The 20225-nt window shown below is 32.3% G+C and overlaps 2 protein-coding genes across 3 annotated transcripts in view; both read right to left on the reverse strand.

The window, feature by feature from the left end:
- LOC145331339 (astacin-like metalloprotease toxin 2) overlaps window positions 1-20225 on the reverse strand; it is a 174578-nt gene that overhangs the window by 63609 nt on the left and 90744 nt on the right. The gene's annotated exons all lie outside the window — the stretch shown is intronic.
- Window positions 6783-20225, reverse strand: part of LOC145332790 (uncharacterized) — a 14629-nt gene continuing 1186 nt past the window's right edge. The window contains exons 3-16 of one of the 2 annotated variants that reach the window (XM_080177846.1): window positions 18587-18640; window positions 17792-17845; window positions 17342-17395; window positions 17210-17263; window positions 16696-16728; window positions 15913-15970; window positions 15572-15661; window positions 15012-15110; window positions 14648-14746; window positions 14108-14206; window positions 8469-8567; window positions 8190-8258; window positions 7788-7866; window positions 6783-7205 (exon numbers count right to left, since the gene is read on the reverse strand). In XM_080177846.1, the coding sequence (XP_080033972.1) occupies window positions 7841-7866; window positions 8190-8258; window positions 8469-8567; window positions 14108-14206; window positions 14648-14746; window positions 15012-15110; window positions 15572-15661; window positions 15913-15970; window positions 16696-16728; window positions 17210-17263; window positions 17342-17395; window positions 17792-17845; window positions 18587-18640 (888 nt within the window). In that variant the 3' untranslated portion in view covers window positions 6783-7205; window positions 7788-7840. Of the gene's footprint in view, window positions 7206-7787; window positions 7867-8189; window positions 8259-8468; window positions 8568-14107; window positions 14207-14643; window positions 14747-15011; window positions 15111-15571; window positions 15662-15912; window positions 15971-16695; window positions 16729-17209; window positions 17264-17341; window positions 17396-17791; window positions 17846-18586; window positions 18641-20225 lie in introns of both variants that reach the window. The other variant, XM_080177847.1, reaches the window with a different exon arrangement.

A 20225-nucleotide genomic window follows, 5' to 3' on the forward strand; every position in this document is an offset into this window, starting at 1 on the left:
GAATATGAATACTAAAAATAATCCATAATTTTGTAATAGTTTAGTTTTTTTTTAGGCATAATACTTCACTGTTCTATACTAGATAATGGTAATTTATTTTCAGAGATAGAGAGAGATGGGACAATGGGCTGTTTATTACACTAGTCCCCAAAGTTTTAAATAATGTTTTCTTATTCATAACTTTGGGGACTATAGTGAATTAGGATTGGTTGTTTCATTTAGTTGAGTGTTCAAACTGCAGAAGAATTAATTTTCCGATTGACCATCCATGTGTCCCTGATTGCGAGAGAGCTGTGTGTCTAGTTTATATCAGGGATCTAAAGAGATAAGACAATGGCCTGTAAATTGTTGTACATCCCCAATGATGATACACAAAATAACCCCTTCTGTAGATTAGAACTAGTGGTTGAAATGTTTAAACACTCAACTTTATGATTAACTAAAGAGTAAAGTCCCTAAAGTTGTTAAGCCAACAAATAAGAAAACGTTATTTTAATACTTTGGGGACTAGTGTAATAAACAGTCTGATGTTTCCCCTCGCCCTGAGTTTAAATACAACTATAACAATCGATTTATTATTACATGGATGTTGCAACAGATTTTCATGTACTCTGATAAAGTGATGCTCAATACTACCCTATTCTTATAAAGAGCTTCACTATCAGACCAATAAATGAGGTCTATATTAGCAAGCCAAATTGTTGACAAGTTTTCCCCTGTAGTATATCCATTTTTATCCTATATCCTATATAACCATAACATAACTAACCAGACAGGCTTTCATTTTTATTACCTAGCATTTTCATTTTAGCTTCATTCTAACCTCCATTATCAACTGTCAGGGATCTGAAGGGATAAGACAATAGCCGATAAATTGATATACATACCCAATGATATTACACAAAATTATACCTTCTGTTTATTAGAATTAGTGATTGAAACATTTGAACACCCAACTAAACTTTCTAAAGTCCCTAAAGTTGTTGAGCCAACGAATAAGAAAACCATATTATAAAATTTTGATGACTATAATTTGCAGTAGATACTTTAATTATTACTATCGGCTATGCCCCTAGAGGCCTCTAGGTGCCCTTAAGGAGGGGGGGTACATACACACAGTTTTACTGTCAAATTCGAACACAGCAATAGTGTCTGACTGATTATGACGTAACAAAAAAAATTAGCCAATGAGAGGCCGTTATTGACCAATGGTAAAATTTATAGTGGCCTCTCATTGGCTAATTTTTTTGTTACGTCATAATCAGTCAGACACTATTACTGTGTTCGTCAAATTCACACCTGCCTTTTTAGGGGGTATGACAAAAATACAGTTATCACACTGTCATATTCACAGTTATGCTGTCAATTATACACTTACATATTGACAAAAATACACCTATTAAATTTATGATTTGTCAATTATACACGTACATACTGACAAAAATATATCTATTAAATTTATACTTATTTATCCATAAAATAATGTTTAAAAATATGTATGAATCCACTTCAATGTTGTACCATTATACATACCCCTTGATATACTCCCCTCTTTCTCCCTTCTCAAAGCAGATCAAAAGTAGCTACTCACAAATTAACCTCTGAGTTTTAAATATTGTTTATTTATTGTGCATTTAATTCCATATTTGGTTTCAATTATGTCTTTGACGACAAATTTTCCCCTGTCAATATATCCACGTATATCCTATATCCATTAACATGAGCTTTGGAATTATTAACCCTTAAAAGTCGGGCTCCTAGCCGCCCCTTTATCAGTCGGGGGAGTGGGGATAGTGAGGCATTCAACGCTTCCCCTATTATCTCAGCTCTCAAAATTCGTTTCCTTTCACAACCTTTCTTTTTAGGTTCTTTTATACTTTCAAATTTCAAACGGCTGTAATTTTCTTATTTTCGAAGCTAGAAATTTTTTTCCTTCAGAAAATGTTTATCTTTATGCAAATTTTATATTAGAAATCTCAAAACACAAATTTCGGCGGTCGCAGCTGTACTTGACAGCTGGCAGCCACCGCAGTCGGCGGGAAAACGGCGGCTGATCTTAAATGAAATTTTATTATGATATGTAGACATATAAAGTAATCATTCTTGTCTTTAAATGCAAAGCTTCTCTATAATTAGGGTCGGCCCAACCATCAGTCCATCTGTAGCGGTTAGCTCTTTGTGTTAATCAAGCAATATTAGAATTGTCCAGTAGTGAGGTAAAATTTAGAAAGCATATCAAATCTCTAATGGTTACCAGAATGTCCGTACGTCCATTCTAAACATGTTGATTTTTAACTTGTTTAATACTAAATTTTTATGTGATATAATCATTCGATTGATCTAATTTTTAGAATAGCTATTCCTATGACAACAAAGAACAATGTTATAAGCAAAGCATATCTATAATCAAGTCATAAAATGTAAGTTTTAGAGCTTTGCATTTATGGATGTTGTCATCCTTGATTTTGATCATGACAGAAATATGCAGTTACAGACATACGCTTCTTGTTGTATGTCATTATTTGTATGGTTCTAGGTTTTATTTTGAACTTTTGTCATCAAGTTGTAGAAAAATATTGTAATCTATAATACAAAGTAGCTTGATGTCTGTCTGTCCGTCTGTCTGTATGTCTGACTGGCTGTCCGTCCCTTAAGATCTTGGTAACCACTGAACCGATTGGATTTTACTCTTCAGGGAATATACCTTCTGGTCCTGTGGTGGTTTTAGGCTTTTTTCTTTGGGGGTGGGACAACCACAACCCCCCCCCCCCCCTCAAAAAGAATATCCCCTCCAATTTTTTAAAAACAAGGATGACAACATCCATAAAAGCGAAGCGCTGAAATGGTAGGACAAACAGACATTAACACTTGTATAGTGTCAGAACTGAATAATCAGAATATAAATGTAAAGAGTCGATGCAAAATTGTAAGTAAATTTGATGAAAAAAAGATTGATACAAAATAATGTTTATGGACATACTTACATTTTTAGGACTTAATCATAGAGTTGCTTCGCTTATAATATTGTACTTTGATGTCCCAGGAATCAGTATACAAAAAATCAGATCAATCGGATAATTAGATCATATAAAAATTTGTTGTTAAAAAAGTAAAAAAAATCAACATGTTTAAAATGGACATTTTGGTAATGATTATAGAGTTGCTACGCTTTCTAAATCGTACCTAACTACTACAGGAATCACCATGCAAAGTTTGAAATCGATAGGACAATTCTAACATGCCTAAATTAACCCATTAATGACAATAGGGTCTTAAACGACGCACAAATTCAAACCTATACTATCACTCTATTTTTTTATGCTGTCCTTTTTAAATGTGTGTAAATAACTGAATAGAGCTTCAAGTTTTGTCCTCTACATTGCTTGGCCTCTCACTTAATTCGATGGCCAGATGAAATCATATTTTCATGGCAGAGGTGGAAAAAATAGGAAAAAATTTCCACACCAGGTCTAACTTTTTTCTTTTAAAGAATTAAAACATACTTTTTTATAATTAATTATAGCATTTGTTATATATTTTTAGTTTCTGCTAAGTTTTCTTTAATTTTAGTTAGTTTACATACTTTTTTTGGATAAATTGTTGTGCGTCGTATTCGACGCATTCGGACTAATCATTTTAGCCATTGCGTCCTTTTTGACCTTATAGGACTAATCATTTTAGGATTTTACTGTATAATCTCCTATAATCTACTAGTTGCTACGCCCCTAACCTCTAGGACGTGTGGGGGATGTCAGGAAAATAGCTTAAAACCATCCCAAGGTATTTATAAAGCTTCCCTGATAAGTAAAACCAATTCAGACCTTCAATTTCTGTAATCTTTGGCTTGAGCCAAAAAACCTTACTACTTTATAGTATGGAATACAAACAAGCAGCGGCTACGCCCCTAGAGGCATCTAGGGCCCCTTAGATTGCAGGGGGAGTCAAATCCCCTCTTTCAATTACAATTTTTAAAAGAAAAAGTTTTTTTTTAATTTTGGGTTTTTTTATTTTCTAGGGATGATTTCTCTTAAGGGATGGTGGTGGTACCCTCCTTCAAAATAGTTATAAACCTTACCAGGACCTAGTAGAAGCTAACATGTAACGGAGCACCATATAGGTTCAGTGGTTAGCAAGGTCCTTTGGTACACACACAAAGACATACAATAACATGTTACTTTATTTTAAGAATATAAAAGTAGTAGCGCAGATAATCTACAACTAGGGTCTGTCTGTACGTCCACCTGTCTGTATTTCCATAATTGCATCCAAATAAATAATAGCTACCTTACAACTAGGGAATGTATGTATGTCTGTCTATATATCCATAATTACAGCCAATTAAAGACTGTAAATATGTTTATACCTCCGTAATTTTTATTGCAGCCTAGCTGTTAATATATTCATAAAAATAGCGCAAATACTCTACAATTATGGTCTGTCTGTACATCCGTCCGTCTGTACATATATAATTGCATCCAAATAATTAACAACTACGCTACAACTAAGAAATGTATTGGTTAGGGATCTAAAATAGTAAGTCAATGGCCGATAAATTGATGTACTTTCTCAGGGATATTATACCATAAAATCTTTCTGTAGATTACATTTAGTGGTTGAAACATTTGGACACTTAAAAAACCAACCAATCAAAATACAAATACAATTCCCCACAGTTGGTAAGACAACAAATAAGAAAAAGTTATTATAAAACTTTAAGGATTAACAGGGGCTGGGGGGGGGGGGGGGGTGGGTTGTCATGTATTGGGTTGTTCAATATAATTGTCGACAAAATCATATTTCTTTGCTAAACATTGTATTAAAGGGAAAGGGTATCTATCTGTGTATCTGCTTAACTGATATGCTTCTTTTTTTTCTTTGTAGCTTCTCATAGGTCCTAAGAAGGTTTACAACTATTTTTGGGGAGGTTACCTCCACCCTCCAAAGAGAAATCGCCCCTTGAAAAAGACCCCCCAACACAAGAAAAAATAGAATTAACTTAATGAAATTAATTCTTTTTAAATAAAAAATATTGCTGTATTATACAGACGAATGGACGTACAGACAGACACTGATTGTAGAGTATCTGTGTTATGTATCCTTTTAATAAATTAACAGGATCTAAATACATTCTACATACATGTGTCTGTGTGTACTAAGGGATCTCACTAACCACTGAACCGATATGGTTCTCCTTTACATTTTAGCTTCTCATAGGACCTGGTAAGGTTTATAACTATTTTGGGGGAGAGTACCACAACCGCTCTAGGAGAAATCACCCCTAGAAAATAATAAACCCCTCTCATTATTATTTAAAAATTTTTCTTTAAAAACTGTAATTGAAAGAGGGGGTTTGACTCCCCCCAAACCCAAGGGTCCCTGGATGCCTCTAGGGGCGAAGCGGCTGCTAGTATAGTGTTCCATACTATAAAGTAGTAAGGTTTTTGTCTGAAGCTAAAGATTATAGAAATTTCGGGTCTGAACTGGTTTTACTTATCAGGAAAGCTTTATAAATATCTTGGGATGGTTTTATGCTATTTTTCTGACATTCCCCACCCAACCTGGAGGTTAGGGGCGAAGCAACTAATAGATTATACAGTAAAAGCCTAAGATGATTAGTCCGATATGGTACATAATAGACGCATGGGAAAAATGATTAGTCCGAATGCGTCGGAAACGACGCAAAAAAAAAACTTCTTTGGTATGCCACAAATCAAAAAATCTAAAAATACAAATGTCTTACAATCCCTTAAGGAAGCTGTGTTTAAAATTTCAAGTGATTCTGACGACAGGGGGGAAGTTCGGCACTAATGGGTTAACGAAAAAGCTATCCGTCACGGACGGACGGACGTACGGACGGACTGACCCTAATTAGAGGCAAGCTTTGTTTTTAAAAATACCTCTTTGGGGAAAGCCCCTAGGGGCTAAGGGCGAAACCGCTAGTTTGTTTTAAAAAGTAGTAAGATGTCTATGTAAAGATATGAAGTATCTAGAAACATGGATGACAACGAAGCGAAGTTGTTATAAAATTTTAAACAAAATAGTAAGTTAATTTGTTGCAAAACTGCTAGGATAATGATGTTTTAAGTGGATGTATGGACTTTCTGTTATCAATATGAGTTGCTACGCTTGTTTAATTGCACCTAACTGTTAAAGGAATCATCATGCAAAGTTTGAATTATAGAAAAAAATATATCCTTTCTGGAAGGAAGGAAAGAACAATAATCATAGAAAAGCTTTACTTTTAAAAAAACGTGCCATGTTTTACAATTATTAGATAACACATTTTAAAATTGTCCTTAACATAGTGAAGTGTATTTACAACAATGCAATGGGATAGTTGCATGAGAGCATTTTAGAAAACTGATTTAAAGCATAAGTTACAAGTATGATTTTGTATTACAATAAATGATAAACAATAAGTCATCATTCTATTTTTGTGAAAATAAGTCAGTTTCCTTTTCCCTGTGTTTTATCTTCAGTGGTGGTGTAGGACATTTGCTTTTATGGAGAAGATTTATTATTTCAATAGTCGTATACTATTAAAATATTTTAATTGTTGTTTCATTTAACTTTACATATTGTTAACAAGTACAACAATATCAACAAGTTGTGCAGCTTGGATAGAAAAGAGTAAAGATAGTTAAATAAACTGAAAATAAGGCTGAAAATAAGGGTGATTCACAAAACCTTATATGCTAAAATATATTTAACTTTTTTTTTACATCAACACATAAAGTAAATTAAAGAATAGCTTTGATATCATAATTAAAATTTTATTTTATATGCTAAATCATTTTATTAAAGCAAAATCTTTTTAAAAGTTTAAAAGCAAAATCAAGTTAAAAGTTTAAAAGCAAAATCATATACAAATTTAATAAGCAAAATCATTTTACAAATTTAAAAAGCAAAATAATTTGATAAAAGCAAAATCATGTTAAAAGTATAAAAGCAAAATTATATACAATTTTAAAAAGTCATCTTATTACTTCAAAATCATGTTACAAGTTTTAAAAGCAAAATTATTTTGAAATTTAAAAAAAACTTATTATTTAACAAGCAAAATCTTTCATTTAAGCAAAATTTTAAATCTATTTAATTTTTAAATTCAAAATAATGAAATTATAGGAATCAGGTTAAAAATGAAATTGTATTTTCTTTGTTTATATAATGTCCATTAAGCAGTAAAGCAGTGGTCTCAATCAGATCTACAATAAGAAAGGAATCATCAATTAGAGAGTATTCAGGTATCTAAAGCGATAAGCCAATGGCTGATAAATTGAAGTAAATCCCCTATGGTGAATCATAGATTCAAATTATTTGTTGAAACGTTTGGACACTAAACTTAATGAAACAACAAATCAAAAAACAATAAATGTCTCTAAAGTTGTTCAGCCAGCAAATAAGAAAACAATATCATAAAACTTTTAGGGACTTTAAACAGACCCTATCTTGAGCATAAAGAGAGATATAAAAATAGATAGGTAGATGTTCTCACAAAGTATAGAAATACCTAGATAAATAGATATATTAAAAAGTAGAGAGAAAGATAAAAATATAGAAAGAAAAATATAGATAGATGTATTTCTCACAATGTATAGTAATTCTTATAGAAAGGTAATTAATAGATAAATAATTTACAACATTAAACTTTACCCTACAACTTACTTTGTCCAGCTTAATTTTGTACAACCAACTATCTTAATAAACTTAACTGTTGATAATCCCTTTATATTTATGAACTTTGCTACTTATGGATATTGTCATCTTTGTTTAGATTTGAAGCTGACCTGTTGTTGTTATCATAGTGAAATCATAGATCATAGTTATCATAGAGGAATCATTAGATCTCACTCCCTTTCTTTGCTCCTAAAATATATTGTATTGTTGATATCAGCTTCTGTTACTTGAATTTTGTTAGAATACTTTTTTAAGAGTGGGTGTTATATGAAATCTAAACAAAATGAGAAAATAGATAAAGTTCATTCCATTAGACTTTGCAATTTTTTATTTAATAAAAAAAATTCCACCCTTTTTCTTCTTATAAAAATTATACAGCTCTTCCCTTAACACTTAATTACGGATTTTCTATTAAACTTATTGGAGACTATACATATAAATACATTTTGTTTTATTGATCCCAATAAACATTGACATCCAACTACTTAGTAACAATAAATTAAATAACTTACCTTTTTGTTTTAGATATTCTTCTACTTGAGTATGTTCTCTTCCAATTGCATAATCCAGGGCAGTCTCACCTTATATTAACATTACTTTAATTATTCATTTCCCAAGAGAATGTGTGAAGAGAACTTTCAAGGCTGAGGATGCCATTATTACTGGGCTAGCATTAGAAAAAGATTGGTTATTTAAACTTTTGCCATTTAAAATAAAAAATAATATATTTTTCTTTAATAATGAAATAAATATCCAACTTTCAAGTACATAAGAAATATAAACTAACTTACCCAACTTATCCTTAGCATTGATGTTTGCTCCTCTATCCACAAGAAATCTGACCACATCAAGGAGCGGCCAGCTCGTTGAAAACATAAGACTTGTCTTCCCTAGATATTATACGATAAGATTAGGTTTAGTATACAGTGTTTATTTTTAATTATAAGAATAGATTGTTAGATACATAGACAGATTTATAGATTTTTTATAATATCATAAATCATTTAGTATTAAAGGGACTGTGAACGTAAATTTTTCTCATCTTAATATCAAATCTTAACATCATCTCCTTCATAATATCTCACAGATTGAGCAAAACGCGCTTTTGTTTGCTTAAAAAACGGCTATTTCTGATGATTTTTATAAGATAAGATAAGATAAGATTTATTTTCCTCAAAGGTACAACATATTTTATTAGATATATATCATACATTAGGTTACTATGCTTTGATTGGTTTGATTGTTCTGGTTTGTTATGTTTGATGCAGGTTTGAGAACAATTTACATAATAACTATTATTAAGTACCTAGCATGGAATTGACCGAACTTCGTCTCCACCTAGTTACCAGGCCAGTTCGAATAGAATAAAGATGACATTTTACAAGAAAAATTCCATGCAACATTGTACCAGATAGTTGGCATAACCCTTTAAGGGTTGTGGAGCCACTGGTGTACTTTGACGCTTGCCAAGCCGATACAATGTTATATGTGCAAATAAATAATCTTAACAATAATGATAATAAAATACAATATCTTGCTGTGTATTTCAGATATCCTCCTACTATCAGTTGCCACTTCTCCAAGCATAAATTCGGAACAATTAAGGAACCAAAACCTTCAAAAGAAGTCGCTATTCCCGTTGTGATCCTTTTTCAGCTCTACATAGACAGTTTCCTTTGTAACAAATTATTCTCTTTACAGAGTGGAGTTTTGTCCGTGTATAAGGACATCTCCACACCAATAATTACAGGGTAACGATAAATATCGCGACAACGCTGGTCCAATCCAAAAATAAAATAAGATAAGATAAGATACTCCAATGATGTGTCCATAGATAATAAACCGTACCTATATAACGTATTTAGGTACCTAAGTGAACAAGGTGTAATGATTGGTTTCGATTCCTACGGAATCTGATTTTTATTTCTTGAGAATGGATATAATAATCCACTAATGTACAAAATAAAATAAAATATAGTTCATATGCGATTCCTACGGAATCTGATTTTGGTATTTTGAGGTAGTGGGAGAGTATCCCTAAATGTGTAATGTTCGATTCCTCCGGAATCTGATTTTTATGTTTTGAGAACTTGTCACAGCATAGCTGTGTATGGGGCATCAATAGTGGGAAAGAAAAAAAGGGGGGGGGGTGGGTGGGAGAGGGGAGGTGAGGGGAGAGTGGTTTGTGCTCAAAAAATGTTTATATTAATCTCACCATTTTTAAAAGAGAAGGGTGAAAGTGGGTCATGGTAAGATTAAAAAAACTGTGGCGTGCTGTCGCGCGCTAAATTTTGGTCATAGCTTAGCTTTTAGTGGAGTTTTAATCTTACTGTTGTTTAGACACGAAAATGTTCGGAGAGGAAGAATACCAACAAATGTGGCAGCCGCTACGCAATCGATTGACAATAACATATCAACGACTTCTCAATATAGTTAATGGTGACAATGTCAGCGATGAAGTGCGTCGTGAGGTAGCCCGTCTACTATACCAGCAGGGTTATCTTGAAACCAAGTTGGCACTCACTCTGTATAACCCCAACAAGGACATGGAGTATCATGAAAATAAATTGGGTGAAATAGCACAGCAGATAACTGCTCAAGAGGGGGCTTGTCTCCAACTTTAGCTCCAGAAAGTGGCCATTACCGGTCAAGACTAGTTATGGTCAAATTCTCTACGACTTCATATACAAGATATCCGCAAAAATATCCATAAAACATCCACAAAAAAAAATCAACAAATAATCAACAAGTCAAATATGGCTATTAGAAAAATTGTTTTGTGAGAAATAGTACTGTAAAAAAGAGTTAATTTGTGTGCTAATTTAATTTTAAAATTTAATTTTAAAATGTACCATAAATTCATCAATTTTGTTTAATTAATAAATCCTAGATATCTTGCTATGAACTTTCATTAATATTGTTTAAAAGATGTATATAAAGCAATAGGATGTCTGTTAATATGTTGCTATGGGTCAAGCCTAGTAATAATATTGCATTAGCATCAAAAAAAAAGATAAAGATAAAGAGTATAAATTGATGAAGTAGATACTAGTTAAGTATGGGGGGAAAATCAGGGAATTGAAAAGGTATGGGGGAGGGGGGGGGGGGGGGGGGAAACGAAGGGGAGAAAATGGGGCGTGGTGAGTGGTTTATTCACGGCCGTGGCTACCTACCAGACAGACGGAGCGGCGCTTATTGTTTGGTATAGGCAGAAGGGGGAAAAGAAAAAAGGGGGTGGGGGGAAGAATGGTTTCCTGGTATAGCACAGAAGAGTAAAAAAGGGCGGGAGGGAAACAATTGGTTGTGGAGCATAGGGGAAAATACGCGGGAAACGGAAGTGGGGAAAGTGTATTACTAATTAATAAATTATATTAAAGATTACATAATGTATGGTGTTAAAACACAAAAGGGGTATAAATATGGGGTAGGTTAGGTCAGGATTTAATTGTTTCCAAGATGTCAAATCAAGAAGAAGAAGTAGGACAAGGCCAAGGTGCTATACCAGGAGGAGCGCCGGAAAATCCGGAGGAGGCTGGAGGTGAGGAAAATGTTCCCCTCCATGCTCAGGTGCAGGAGCTCGTCGCCATGCTCGACACGAGCGACGAAGTAGATGATCCTGTACCCGTCGTCCAGCAGCTGTTGAACCTCGCGGCAGTGCCTGATCTACTCCCATTTCCGGGGGTAGACAGGCGCTGTCTAGACCTCTGGTTTATGGTCAAGCGCAGGTTGAATGGCGTCGTGTACGAGGGCGACATGCTGATGTGGAGGAGGTTCCGCAACGATGCCATCGATGAGGAGGTCCTCCGCATGATGTATGGGAACTATGGGTTAGTCGTGCGATTAATAGCAGCACTGCCCACGTTAGCCCGGTCTTTCCAAGCCAACATGGACGCCATCGCCGCGATGGACCGCCTGGTCACCGTCCAGCAGGACATCCTAGAGGAGCTGCTCCATCAGGAACCCGACGGCGTCGACGACTCCAGCGACTACGACTCCTAGGTGGCTATGCCCTCTATACAAGAGCTTAACCAGTCTGCGATAGTCATTATAATAAATTTCGATATCAAAATTTAAATAAATAAATAAATAAATTTTCGGCCAAAATTCAACAAAAACTTTGTTATTTTTATTGGATAGATAGAGGTTGCGTGATTCGTTAGCTGCTGGATTAAGAAAATAATATAAAAGAAATGATGTAAAAGAAATAAACTAAGGGTAAAAATGTAAAAACGATAAAATGGATAAAAAACAAACTATGCCAAGCTACTCTATACTTGGGTATGTGTGTCGGTTCCTACGGAACCTATTCGTTGTGATTTGAGGTTAAGGAAATGCTGTTTTATTGAATTTTAACAAAGAAGTTTAATGCTTACAGAAAGTCGTGGGCTAAAAAAATAAGGAGTACGGATAGAAACTTGGTTTAAGCAAACAAAACCAAAAAAAAAACTCAAAAAGAACAGAGATTTTTAGCATTAGCAAAACAAATGTTGAGTAAAAGGAAAGAAAAGTATTTGTATTTTAATTAAAACTCAATTTTGTTTATGTAATAAGTAAAACATTTTTTCTTAAAAATATTTTTATTATCAATTAATTTAATTTCAAGTGGAAGGTTGTTAAAGATAGTTGGAAAAGAGTTAAGAGGGGCGTGCAGGAGAAAGTTTCTATTGGTGCCCGGTTCGTAAGCAAAGTTGTTCCTGTTCCTTGTGCCATACGTATGTCTGTCTTGAACAAAGTTCCAAGTGTTTTCAAAGATTTTAGGAAAAATGCCTAATTTATAGGCGTGCATGAATTTACAAACATTGAATTCAATTAATAGGTTGAATGGAAGTATGCCATTAGATTTAAAAAATTCAGCTGTGTGAGCTCTGCTAGGTAAGTTTTCAATTATTCTAATGGCTTGCTTTTGCAGTTTAATAATAGGTGCTAACAGATACATAGGGCAGGCAGTGAACAGGAGACAACAATATTCGATATTCGACTTAATGTAAGAAGTATAGAGTAGCTTTAGGTGTTTTTTGTCCAACAAATGACGCATTACTTTCATACTATAAATTATTTTAGAGACTTTGCTATAGACTTTTTCAAGATGATAAGAAAACTTCATTTTCTTGTCTATTTGAATTCCTAAGTGTTTGATACTACCCTCGTTGGTACCGCTAACAAGATCCAACTTAGTAATTTTTGACTCATCATTTTCATTGTGGTTGTTCATATTTACATAAACTTCAAAGTTGGTCTTAGCTACGAGCTCAGCGGGGGTGAGTATCTCTCCGGGGGTGGAGAAGACCATACATTTGGTCTTGCGGGGGTGTATGAGAAGCTTATTGGCATTGTACCATTGGGTCAGTCTGGGGACAAGCTCCTTTGCAAGGTTTATTAATTGGATAATATTCTGCTTTTCAATGAAGCCCACTGCATCATCAGCAAAGAGATTGATTAGGATCTCTTCACTGCATGAAACAAGGTCATTGATGAAGATTAAAAAAAGAATTGGTCCCAGGACTGACCCCTGGAGTACGCCAATGATAATGAATTCAATGGTAGATGAGAAAAGGCCCTTAAAAAATACACGCTGCTTTCTATTTGCATAGTAACTACGGAACCACTCGAGTGCAACCCCCCTTATCCCTGAATTCTCCAGTTTGCTAAAAAGGATGTCCCTATTTATCATGTCGAAACACTTTCTTATGTCCAAAAATATGGCCATACAGGAAGCGTTTCGACTGAGTGCTTGGGTGATCATTGTACTTAAGTTCAGTACATTATGAAAGGTTGAGATCCCTTTCATGAAGCCAAACTGGCGATTGCTAAAAAAAGACCGATCCTCTAAAAACTTAACCAGCGTATCACAGACATATTTTTCGATGGGTTTAGAAAAGTTATCAATGAGACTAATGCCTCGATGATTATCTGCCTCGCTGAGTGAACCTGATTTGTGAAGGACGACTATTTTGGAAGTTTTCATTTTTTCAGGAAAAGTGCCATTTTGAAGTGATAAATTATAAACATGTGTTAGGGGAGTGGCAATGGTATCAGCACAGCGAGACAGAACATACATCGAGACATCATTGATGTCTGTGGAACGCTTAGGTTTAATGCTTCGGATAATATTAATAACCTTGAAGGGGTACAATGGTTCAAAAAAGAGGGAGTCTTGACATGGGGGTGGTAAGTATTCAAAAAAATTTTTGGGTGTGGAGGGAATTTCAGGCCTTTAAGGTATGACTATATCAGATAGATTGACCTAATGAGAATAGGATAAACAGAAGAAGTTTTCAAAATATATATATTCCAATCTATTGATAGGTATGCCTACAAATTAGGATAAAAAGATAGTTTTACCTAAGGCAATAGAAAATAACAACAATAATATTTTAAGTTTAAAAGATAGAATTACAAATATGAAATAAAAATATCTAAACTAACTTACCATCATTATTCTTAGCATGGATATCTGCTCCTCTATCCACAAGAGCTCTGACCATATCAAGATAACCATGTATTGAGGCAAACATCAGACTTGTCCTCCCTAAATATAAATAGATTAGGTCTAGTATACAGTGTTTATTCCTAATTACAAGAATAATTTGATAGATATATAAACAGATCAATAGATATTTGAGAATGATATCAAGTTTAAAAGATTAAATAACAAATATAACAATTATTTTTAATTACAAGAATAGATAGATAGATAGATAAACAGATATATAGGTATTGATAATGATATTATAAAAAATTATTTAGTATTCAGTTATACCTATATAAAATAGGTTGACCTATAATTATAAGACAGAAGAAACTTTTAAAATAAAGATACTCTAATGTATTAATAAGTTTACATACAAATTAGGATAGAAAGATAGTTTTAGCTAAATTAGATTTATAATAACAACAATAATATTTTATGCTTAAAAGATTATATGACAAATTATGACCATATTTAATAAAAATATCTAAACTAACTTACCCTGATTATCCTTAGCATGGATATCTGCTCCACTATCCACAAGAAATCTGAACACATCAAGGTGGCCCTTCCTTGATGCATACATCAGACTTGTCCACCCTAGATATATATAGATTAAGTTTAATATACAGTGGTTATTTTGTATTACAAGAATTAATTGTTAGATATATCAACATATATACATATGTAGATTTTTGACAATGATATCATAAAACATAATAAGCATATATAAGCATAAGATATAGAGAAGAAGTATGAATAGGTATGGATACAAATAAAGATAGAAAGATAGGAACAACAATAATATTTTAAGTTTAAAAGATTGAATTACAAATATAACATAAAAATATCTAAACTAACTTACCCCACTTAACCTTAGCCTGAATATCTGCTCCACTATCCACAAGAGCTCTGACCACACCCAGGTAGCCTTGCTCTGATGCATATATCAAACTTGTATACCCTAAATATAAATATTTAATATACAGTGTTTATTTTTCATTACAAAAGTATGGTCATTAAATTTTGGGTGTTGGATCTACTCGTGGCAGTCTTTCAGCAGTGTTTTTCTTGCAAGGCTCCTTAAGTAGATGGATATGCAGGTAGAAAGTTCTATCAGCATTGACAATTGTCAAGCAATGCAAAGGAGATTGGAGAACCATAGTGGGTTGCTGTACAAAGGAAAGATAAAAGGCTATGATGATGATTTAGATAGATGAATAAATTTAGATAGATAGATAAATAGATATGGATATTTTATTTGTTAATTTTTCACTTTAAAACAGGAAATTTGGCTTATTATATCAATAACAGATACATAAGCTAATTAAAAAGTTTGTGTATAATAATTTTCATATTAAATTGGAATGCAGATTATTGTTATTTGTTACTGAATTGTGCCTTTTAATTACAAGAAATAAAAACCTTTTTCATCTTTCCCATTAATGTTGACTCCAAGATCAAGTAATTCTTTTACTTCCTCAATTCTTCCTTTCTTAGATGCTTTCAGCAAATCTTAATATAATAATATTTCAAAAACATGACCAGTATGTCTATATGTTCAAAAACTTTTATAATTGTTAAGCATAATTTAATTGCATACATTAAGAAACCCCACATAACAAAAAAGATATATATTAAACTAGTATGTAATATTGAATTGAAGTTGAGATGTTGAAGAGTGGTTGTTGAAATTTTTAAGTAAAATTAGAAAGAAATTCTACCTCATATATATAAATCAAAGCAAAGGTAGTGTTACAAAATACCTGGAATGCTTTGATCAATAACTTCTTGAACACTTTTTCCAACACCTTTGATCAAGTTCTGTAAAAGTTTATATTTGTTTATTTGTTACTAGCAGCTACGCCCCTAGAGGCCTCTAGGGGCACTTGAGGAGAGAGTCGAATTTAATAATTAAATTTCTTATTTTAGATTTTAAAAGAAAAAGTAAAAAAAATTTGGGGGGGGGGGATTTTCATTTTTTTGGGGGGTTAGGGGTGTCACACCCCCCAAGAAAATAGTAATAAACCTTCCCGGCACCTATGAGAAGCTACCCTGTTAAGGAGAACCCGATCGGTTCAGCGGTTAGTGAGATCCTTTGGTACAAACATACAAACACACAGACACGCAAACATCTTGTTACTTTATTATAAGGATTAGTGTGCTTACCAACAGGATAAGCATGAATTATTGCATGCTTGCTTGCTGTCAAAGAAGATATCTAATTTGAGTCTGGTCACCTACCTATTCTGATACCTACTGCTGCTAAATCTGGCACATGACACTAATAGGAGGAATACATTGGCCCTTAAACAGGCGCAACACATTATAATCCACAGTGAAAGGGTTGGTTGTCTGTTGGATATCTAGAGGCTACATTCTAAAGAATGAGCTCCAAAGAACATATGGTTTCTGTATGTAATATGTCTGGCAGTTAAGGTCTTATCTGCTAGGATGTAATCTTACTTTTATTTTTAACAGCCTTATACTTCAGTATGTTGTCATCCTTGTTTGATTAGATATTGTTATTATAGATGAGAAAAAATTACTTGTATCAATCCATTTGTTTTCTTCATCTCAGCCTGAATACAAAAAAATGATGAAATTAATGATAGCCTGTTACATTTGCTTTATTTAAGAATTGTAATATAAGCAATAATACAATCAATAAATATACCTTCATACAACGTGTCCAAGGTTTTATCTTATTACTGAACTTTGTTCGTAATCAAACATTTTAGTCCATTTTTCAATGAGAATAGGGAAAAACTTTTTTGATATTATTTTGTTTCATTACTTAAACTGTTTTTAACCTACTTTTGAAATGCATATACATATACAACTGTAGAATCATACTGTAGAGCTAGAATAACAGCCTACATCAATTTTATTAGGATTTTTAAAATTATTTTTTACTATGTAAATTTTGTTTTATATTGATGTGTCTTTTCTTCTCAGTAATCACCCCTTTACCCCCCCCCACCTGTTGGACGTCCTTGAATTTATGCATATCAATGCTATCCTTGGACTGAAAAATATTAATTATTTTGTTAATATCTTTACCTGGTGGGCCTTATCACTGTTCTCCATTTTAGTAATAAGCTTGTCCATCTCCACCTGACAAAACATTATTTAGAAATATATTTTTGAAACATATATTACAAAAAAACATATAATCTAAAGTTTAATCTGTACCTTGTGGGCCTCTTCGTTCCTGTTCATTTTCTCAATCAATTTGTTTATCTCCATCTAATTAAATATAATTATTTGAAGGTATATATACTGCTTATTTCTTTAGGACTGCACATAAGTAACAAAAGTATTTTTAGAGGTTGAACTGGAAGAGAAATGGTGGAAAAGTAAGTTTCAGAAAAAGATTTTATGCTTTGTTAATTTCAATGCTGTATTATTTTTATGCTGGAGCCTGTAAAGTGGAAGACTCTACCACCTTGAGTTCTATCCTTGCACGGTCCTAGCTACCCTTTTCATACTTACCTAGCTATCATAGGATAAATGACTAAGACAATTTCTTTTATTTTTTATATTCCCATACCCAATAAATCTTTTTCTGAAAAATGAAATTTCGCAGCACATTAGAGGAAAATTTTAAATTTGGCACAAAATAGTAAACATTGTAATTTTTACCTGCATTAACTTCTTAATGTCATTAATTTCTTCTTTTAGTTGATCTAGCTGCATCTAAATATGATTCATTGATGTTTTAGTTCAGAGGAGATTAAAATAATTTTTTTTAAATACTGAACATGATACCATGCAAAGATGAAATAAAAAGGAACAAAATACAAACTATTTATTTCATTGATTTGTTATACATTATGGTAGACCAAAAACAAGCTAAAGAAGGGAACTCCTAAATGAACTGAAAGATAAGAAAATTTCATCTTACTGCAATGCCTCACATGCCAAATACAAGGAAGATTGGAGAACTTTTGTGTGGGGCCTATGTTAGGAAATATTGAGGAATTGACAGTGGCAGTTTTGCTGCTATTTCCTTACAGTATATATTGTACCATAATATACCAACTGCCATGCCAAATTTTAGATTTCTAGTTTTGTTTTATGTCTTGAAACACCCACATTTCTAAAATAAAATACGGGAGAAAATGACTGCCTTTGATGTATGTTTTTACATAGACCAAGGACATATAAATGTTTTTTTTCTGTATATATACTGGTTATGTCAGAAAATCAGAAAACACTGTTTTATTTAAATTACTTTGTATAGAGGCAATTTTAAAAAGAGAAGTGTTCTTTTTTTTAGATTTTAGATAAGTATAAACAATTCTTAGCAGGTCACATTGCTTTAAAGTAATTAAAATAAAAGATAAAGAATTTAAAATTTAATATTATTCCTATAATTTTATAAAATTAAAAATTTATACTTTGTTGACATTTACTGAAACAAATGAAAATTTGTACCTGGTGAGTCTCATCCTTGATGTCCATTTTTGCGACCAACTTGTCCATCTCCATCTATTTAATATACACTTATTAAATATATTTAACCCTAAATGATAGGGCACTCAGTGAGACCTTTATAGATATGGAAGGGGAAGGGGTTGGGGGTAGGCTTACAATTGCTTTTTAACTACAAACCTAACAAATAAGCAAATACTGATTTTAGGAATAAATGCTGTGCTGTTTTTTTTTTCATGGTTTTATTATTAATTTAACAATTTAACATCTATTGTTTAACATATCATTCAATTATTAATCTATCTATCTTTAAGTGGAGAAATTAATCAGTTCAGTAGTTATTGAAATCTTAAACTTCAGACAAAAAAATTTATGCTTTATATAATAGTATATCATGAAAATGCAAAAATGTATGAATTACAGCATGAAAATAAATCATACTGTAATCTATACATTATCATCTAAAATACAAAGTAGAACAATATATGTCTTTCTGCAAGATCCTTTGTTTGTACCAATGGATCTTGAACAATGATGTGTCTACTAGATATTTTAAATATTAACTATTCTAAACCCTAAACGTATCGTATTTCGAGTAAATTTGGAAGTGAATTTAGACATATGAAAATATTGAAATTGGGGAATATTTATATACGTGTGCAAGAATTCTATTTCAAAAATAGGATATTAATTCCCCTCTCACTTCGTTCAAAAATACATCCCTATTTCTATTTTTCTAAATATTCAAATTTCTTAATATTTATATACGAAGTACTTGGTAAATAAATAGAAGATTTTGAAAAATAATAAATTTTTACGTTTTATATTTCTATTTCGAAATAAATCACGCAATCTTAAATTAAGTATGTTCGTTAAACAATTCCGAAATAAAATTTACTAGATATATTAGACTTTTAGGTTCTTTCTATGAAATTAATGTGATGACATAATTTCCTTACTCCAAAAAGTCTACCTGTTAAGAATACGACATTTTAGACGTCTTACTTTTTTCATTGCTTTTTTTACAGGGTAAAATAAAAATTCTTCCTAATATTAAAAAAGGATAATTTTGCATTACGTAAAAAAAGTATATAACGATAATGAAATATATTAAAGTTAACTTATAATAGTTTGTAATTGTATTTGTAACAATATATTTATAGATTCCCTGTTATTTGATATCATCCGTTTCCGGTGTATGCTGTTATATCAGGGATAAATATATACACAAAAATTCCTCCAACAAATTTTTATTATTTACCGTGGTCAAAACATATTAAAAAATCTTATTTTAAAAAATGTAAATATAACGAAATAAATTATATTGAAGTTTCTAATTACCCATGTACATTTCTACCTCGTGCACCTCGTGCACACACACACAGTTCTTCAGTCCTTATTTGAATTTCAGAGTGTATTGACACGTCATACTACGCGTTAGTTAGATACAAAGAAAAGTGAAAAATAATAAAAAATTAATATTCAATGTGAAAACTTCAAATGGAATTATATTAATACAATAAAATAAAGTGATAAATATTATTTGCATAGTTATAAAAAAAAAGAAGAAAGAAACAAAGTCTTAGTCAAGTGTCAACACAAGAAGATCTAATTCTGTACTGTCGTCCGAAAAAAATTATTG

Source organism: Acartia tonsa, chromosome 11 (assembly GCF_053477335.1).
Source record: "Acartia tonsa isolate MP-2025a chromosome 11, ASM5347733v1, whole genome shotgun sequence".
Classification (NCBI taxonomy): Eukaryota; Metazoa; Arthropoda; class Copepoda; order Calanoida; family Acartiidae; genus Acartia; species Acartia tonsa.